Raw genomic sequence first — 5,832 nt, forward strand, 5'->3', positions numbered from 1 at the left:
TTTTTTTTCAAATGCCATTTTAGGACTCAGGCAGAGGCAGCCGGACTCCTATTGATTTATTCAGTTCATCAAGAATAAATCAACCAACCTTGCTTTCTCCTGCTGCTTTTCGCCTTAGCTGGAACGTGCGCTCCTCACCAGATCCCTAAACATAGATAAGCGGCTGGGAGGATATTCGGGGGAAGTATCGTATATTCTTGCTCTATTCTTATCCTATTCTCTAGGCAGCCAATTTTGGCCGGTGTTTGAGATAAAACCCTGGGCTACAGAGATATTTAGTGGTCTGCTCTTCTGATCCACTACAGCTCCTCTTATAACCTTACCCGGAGGATTAACCCCCGCTTACTCGCCCCCCAAAAACCACCCCAGACCCCACCTAAAACCACCAACACGCTGTTCTCCCCTCTCCCGCATCCCCCAAATCACTTGTTCAGGAGAAGGTGGGGAGGAAGAGGGAGAAGATGCGATGGGGTTTTTTTTTTGTTTTCAACAGTTTGGTGCCTCCCACTGAAAACCCTCCGTCTCCCATTCGGGGCTCGGTTGTTTGAGAGGAGGTTTTTTTTTTTTTTGCACAGAAGTCATCCCTTCTCCCGAGTTGCATAACGCCACTGCTAAAAATTGCATCGTACCGGCTCCATGTCAGCTCTCATACTCAACCCTCAGGACTCTGATGGGGATGAGATTATATTTTTGGGGGGTAGGGGGGTGGTCCAGCATGGGTTTTTCCACACCGGGCGACAAGCCGCGGTGTTTGGAGGAGCTGATTTGGGAGTTTGGAGGGGGGGACAAGGAGAGGGTGGGATCTCTTGGGGGGTCCGTGGCTGCATCTGCTCTGCTTTCAAGAGGCTCAAACCCCAAAGTTTGACTTTCTTGATGCGCTGCTTCTGCACGAGCCAGAGCAGCAGAGCCGGTGTTTCATGCCTGGCTCGTCCCCAAAGTCAGCGTGCGACCTTGGTTAAATCATTTATGATTCAGAGACCACTGAAATCATAGAGGGTGACCTTTCCCTCTCGCACAGGCTGGGGAGATTCCAGCTCCTCCTGCTGCCAGAGGAACCCGCTCCGAAGGGGAGGATGCGCCGGAGAAGCACTGGTGCGGTGCGGTGCCGCCGTACTCACCCCTTCGCCCAGCTCATAGGGGTTTCGGGGTGATTCGTGAACCTGCCGAGGTACCCCGACTGTTTGGCATGGGAATACACTTTAATTACAGAAATTCAAGGAATGCTGCTACAACCAGTGGTGTCCCCCAGGGGTCAATACTAGGTCCAGTCTTGTTAAATATATTCATCAATGACCTGGATGAGGGGACAGAGTGTATCCTCAGCAGGTTTGCTGATGATACCAAACTGGGAGGGGTGGCCGACTCTCCAGAGGGCCGCGCTGCCGTCCAGCGGGACCTGGCCAGGTTGGAGAGCTGGGCAGAGAGGAACCTCATGAGGTTCAACAAGAGCAAGCGCAGGGTCCTGCACCTGGGGAGGAAGAATGCTGGGCACCAGTATAGGTTAGGGGTGGACCTGCTAGGAAGTAGTTCTGAGGAGAAGGATCTGGGGGTCCTGGTAGGTGGTAAATTATCCACGAACCAGCAATGTGCCTTTGTCACCAAGAAGGCCAATGGCATCCTGGGCTGCACAGGGAAGAGTGTGACCAGTAGGTCGAGGGAGGTCATTCTCTCCCTCTACTCTCCACTGGTGAGGCCACATCTGGAGCACTGTGTCCAGTTTTGGGCTCCCCAGTTCAAGAGAGACGGGGCACAGGGCAACAAAGATGACTGATGGACTGGAGCATGTCCCGTATGAGGAAAGGCTGAGAGCGCTGGGACTCTTCAGCCTGGAGAAGAGAAGGCCGAGGGGATACCTTATTATTGTCTACAAGTATCTAAAGGGTGGGCTGAAGGAGGATGGAGCCAGACTCTTCTCGGTGGTTCCCAGTGACAGGACGAGGGGCAATGGGCACAAGTTGGAACAGAGGAAGTTCCGTTCCAACACACGGGGAAACTTCTTTACGGTTGGGGTGGCAGAGCAGTGGCACAGGCTGCCCGGGGGGGGTGGAGTCCCCTTCTCTGGAGGTTTTCAAGCCCCGCCTGGATGCAGTCCTGAGGGATGTGCTCTGGGCAGTCCTGCTTCAGCAGGGGAGTGGGACGAGATGATCTCTAGAGGTCCCTTTCAACTCTGAACATTCTGTGATTTTGTGATTCCATGAACTCGGGTGCTGCCAGCAAGGAGTGAACCGCTGCCGCGGCACAGGGGTCAAAAACCGCTATGGGACATCCCGGAGGGATGAGGTGTATCCTAATTTCTCCCTAAATTCAGAGAAATTCCAGCTCCAGCACCGGGTCTATGCGGTGCTCCGCTCCTGCCGTCGAGCCCCAGGATCTGGCTCATGGCACCGAGGTTTTTCCCCTCTTTTTTGCTTCCCTTCGACTCTCGCTGCTCCGTCGCGGGGCTGGGGCAGGGGAAGGCAGGAAGGGAAGAAGAAAAGCTGAATAAAAGGCAAGAGCTTCTTGTTGGCCCCATGCAGGACTTGGAGGGGGGTTGTTTCGGAGACGCGGCAACCGGCTTCTCCTTGGCAGCATCTTCAACTCGGTGGGGAGGAAAAAAAAAATAAGGCAGAAGAGGCATTTAACACTTCTTCCTCACGTAGCATCTCTTCCACTGTGGCAGCAAAGAGCTTTACTGCAGGAGGTTCCTGGTGTTAACTTGTCTCTATGCTGAGGGAAACTGAGGCACAGGGAGCCTGGGAAGGAGCAGGAGGGTCACAAAATCCCAGACTGGTGAGGGCTGGAAGACCCCTCTGGAGCTCCCCCATCCCACCCCCCGCCAGAGCAGGGGCACCTCCAGCAGTGGCACAGGACGGCGTCCAGGCGGGTTTGGGATGGCTCCAGAGGGGGAGACTCCCCCACCTCTCTGGGCAGCCTGTGCCACTGCTCTGCCGCCCTCACAGCAGAGAAGGCCCTCCTCAGGTGGAGATGGAACTGCCTCTGGTCACCTTTGTGCCCGTTCCCTCTTGTCCTGTCACTGGGCACCACTGGAACAGACTGTTCCCATCCCCCCGGCACCCTCCCTTGAAGGATTGATCAGCGTTGATGAGATCCCCCTCAGTCTTCTCTTCTCCAGACTGAACAGCCCCACGTCCCTCAGCCTTTCCTCGTAAGAGAGATGCTCCAGTCCCCTCATCATCTTCATAGCCGTGGACCATCTTCATAGCTGCTGGACCCTCTCCAGCAGCTCCCTGTCTTTCTTGAACTGGGGAGCCCCGAACTGGACACAGTGCTCCAGGTGCTGGATCTGCCAAAACCCAATTCGGCTGCTTCGGGATATGGGGACCAGCTTTGTACCAAGGGGCTCCTCACTCTGCACCATCCCCAGTTTGGCTGTGATGGAGGGGAAGGGCCTGACCCCCAAAAACCTCTTGGGGCTTTTAAACACACCCAACGCTAAGCTTTGCTCCTCATCATCTGGCGGAAAGCCCCCCGGCTCCAGCCCCACCAAGTAGACTTCTCCAAGTAAGGAAAAAGGCAGAGAGAACGCCAGGAGGAGAGTGGAGAGCACCAAACCAGCCCCTTCCAGCCCCCCCGCGACCCAGACGGAGCTAGAAATGAGCCAGACGTCAGGGGAACTGAAGGGTCCATTCTCCTTCGGGAAGACACCTGAGATCGTTCTAAACCAGCCCAAAAATCTAATGGACGTGCGCAAAAACCGGCAGCGCATCAGGGAGTTTGGCACTCCGACTTCATCCTCCCAAGGACGGGAGAAGGAGCCGGTTCAAAGCCAGTTCCCACCCCCATGGGGATGCTCTGCCCCACCACCCCGCGGCCATTCATCCCCCCATCCATGTAGGCATCATTTTGTCTCAATTCTCTCATTTCCCCACCATTCAACAGCAGTAGCGGCTTTCCCAACCGCTCGCAGGGACCCATATCCCCCTCCCCACCACCTCCCAGCTCCACGGGACACCCGTACATCTATTTTGCCAATCCTTTATCCCAGCCTCCACATGCTTCCCGCACCCAGCCCGGGATCCTACAGCCTCCCCGGGACCATCGGGGTTGGTTTTCAAGGTTGCCAAAGCCCTCTCCAGCCCCAGGACCATCCCCGAGGTTGGACGGAGAAGCAGACACAAGCGGGGAAGGAACTATGTGCGGTTTAGGCAGAAAAAGGCACAAAACAAGAGGGGAACCGCTGCTGGGCAAGGAATAGAGGTTTATTCATCTGTTGCCTCCAGAAACTTGAGGCTGTTTTTAAAAAAAAAAAAAAAAAGAGAGACCTAAAATTATATGAACTCAGCCATTTCCAGCACAATGATATATAATTTTATGAGTCAACATGTCCTTGCATTTCCACCGCCCTTTAGCCCAAGTGCAAACGGCCCACGGGAAGGAGGGCTCGACGCCAGAGGGAATCGCATGGGTTGGCCCCGTTTATTGAGGATGAATAAGGTTTCAAAGTTGGAGGGGGGGGGACACCAAAAAACCACTGAGCAAACCCTCAACCCGCTCCAGGGACTGTCCCAAACGCGTGGACACGAGACAAGTTCAAGGGAGACGTGACACGTCCTGCAAAGGGGGCAGGGGGAGGACGGCGGAGGAGATCGGAACCCACTTTCTCAGCGATGGAGATGTCCCAACTGGGTCTCCGCTGGGCACAGGCACCGCCACGGAGTCCCGGGAAAGGGATGAGGGGAGGGGGGAACAGAGCGAGACGACACGACAAAGCGGGATCCGGGCGGCGTTTTAGAGGACGGAGGGGACGGGAGAGCAGGGACGCCGCAGAGGACAGGGAGAGCTGCAGCGGGACGCGAGGGGAGCCAAGGCCACTGGGGATCCTGCCACACCATCTATGCTGCTCAGGCTTCGGGATTTTCCATAGCCTCGGTGAAGAAAACGGAGAGGTTAGAGCCGAGCAGCCTCCTCCTTCCCGAAGCTCGGGAAGCAAAGAGCACCGAGGGTGAGCATCGCCCAGCCCCGCACCCCCATTTAACCCCCCAAAAAAAAAAAAAAAAATTCAGGAAGGAGGCTTTTTTTTTTTTTTTTGAAGGTAAATGAGGTTCTGCAGATCCTCCAGACCTCCCCTCCCTGTCCCTCGGCTCCCCGCACCGTCGAGCGGCGCCGGCTGAATCCAGGACTGGAAAATCATTGATGTTGGGAGACCAAATCACTCCTGGGGAGGAGGGAAGGGGGGGGTGGGGTGTCGGGTTTTGTTTCCCAAATTGCTCTGAATGAGGAATGAGTCTGGGGATTTCGTGGGCTGAAGCGAACAGGGAAAAGCAGCGGAACTCAAATAAAGAGGGGATTTGGAAGGAGCTGTTATTCCCCCGGCTCTGGTTTTTAAGCCGGCTGTAGCAGCAAGCTGCTGCTGACACCTTTCTGTACGGAAAGGAGCAGGTAGACGTGCTCATTATTTTCCATAAGAAATTGCATTAAAAAGCAAATATTTCTACTGCTTTAAGCACGGGAACCCTTCACGCTCCCCGCAAAGAGCCAGAAATGGCTCTGGCTTTTATTGAAAAGCAACAGCCAGAACGAATGCTCTCGCAGGTCAAAAGCCGCTTTTCTTTCTGGAAAGAAACTGAGTATTTGCATCGAAAATTGGATTTTTAGGTCCAAACAGCAACCCTGTTCAAAGAGGAGCCCCAAGACCTGCTCTCCGGATCGCTGCACCTTGCAGGGACAGCTTTGCTGCCAAAATACGGAAAATTAAGGATGCTCCCGACCGCGACGAACCCAACCGCCCCGCGCCGCGTCTGCAGCATCATCCCCGCGAGCGCCCGGGCAAGCGAACCCATCCTCGCCTCTGCCTTCCCTGCCAGCACCGGGGAACGCCAAGAGCGTGCGAGC

At 55.2% G+C, this 5,832-nt stretch overlaps 1 protein-coding gene across 4 annotated transcripts in view; it reads right to left on the reverse strand.

Annotated features, from left to right (window-relative positions):
• KCNC4 (potassium voltage-gated channel, Shaw-related subfamily, member 4) overlaps positions 1-5,832 on the reverse strand; it is a 23,334-nt gene that overhangs the window by 4,434 nt on the left and 13,068 nt on the right. For 3 of the 4 annotated variants that reach the window (XM_009891726.1, XM_009891728.1, XM_009891725.1), the window contains one exon: positions 4,729-4,865. The exons of the other annotated variant lie outside the window; for it this stretch is intronic. In XM_009891726.1, coding sequence (XP_009890028.1) covers positions 4,729-4,865 — 137 coding nt within the window. Of the gene's footprint in view, positions 1-4,728; positions 4,866-5,832 lie in introns of those variants that run through there. 4 annotated transcript variants of the gene reach the window in all.

Source organism: Charadrius vociferus, unplaced genomic scaffold, assembly GCF_000708025.1.
Source record: "Charadrius vociferus isolate BGI_N301 unplaced genomic scaffold, ASM70802v2 scaffold819, whole genome shotgun sequence".
Taxonomy (NCBI): Eukaryota; Metazoa; Chordata; class Aves; order Charadriiformes; family Charadriidae; genus Charadrius; species Charadrius vociferus.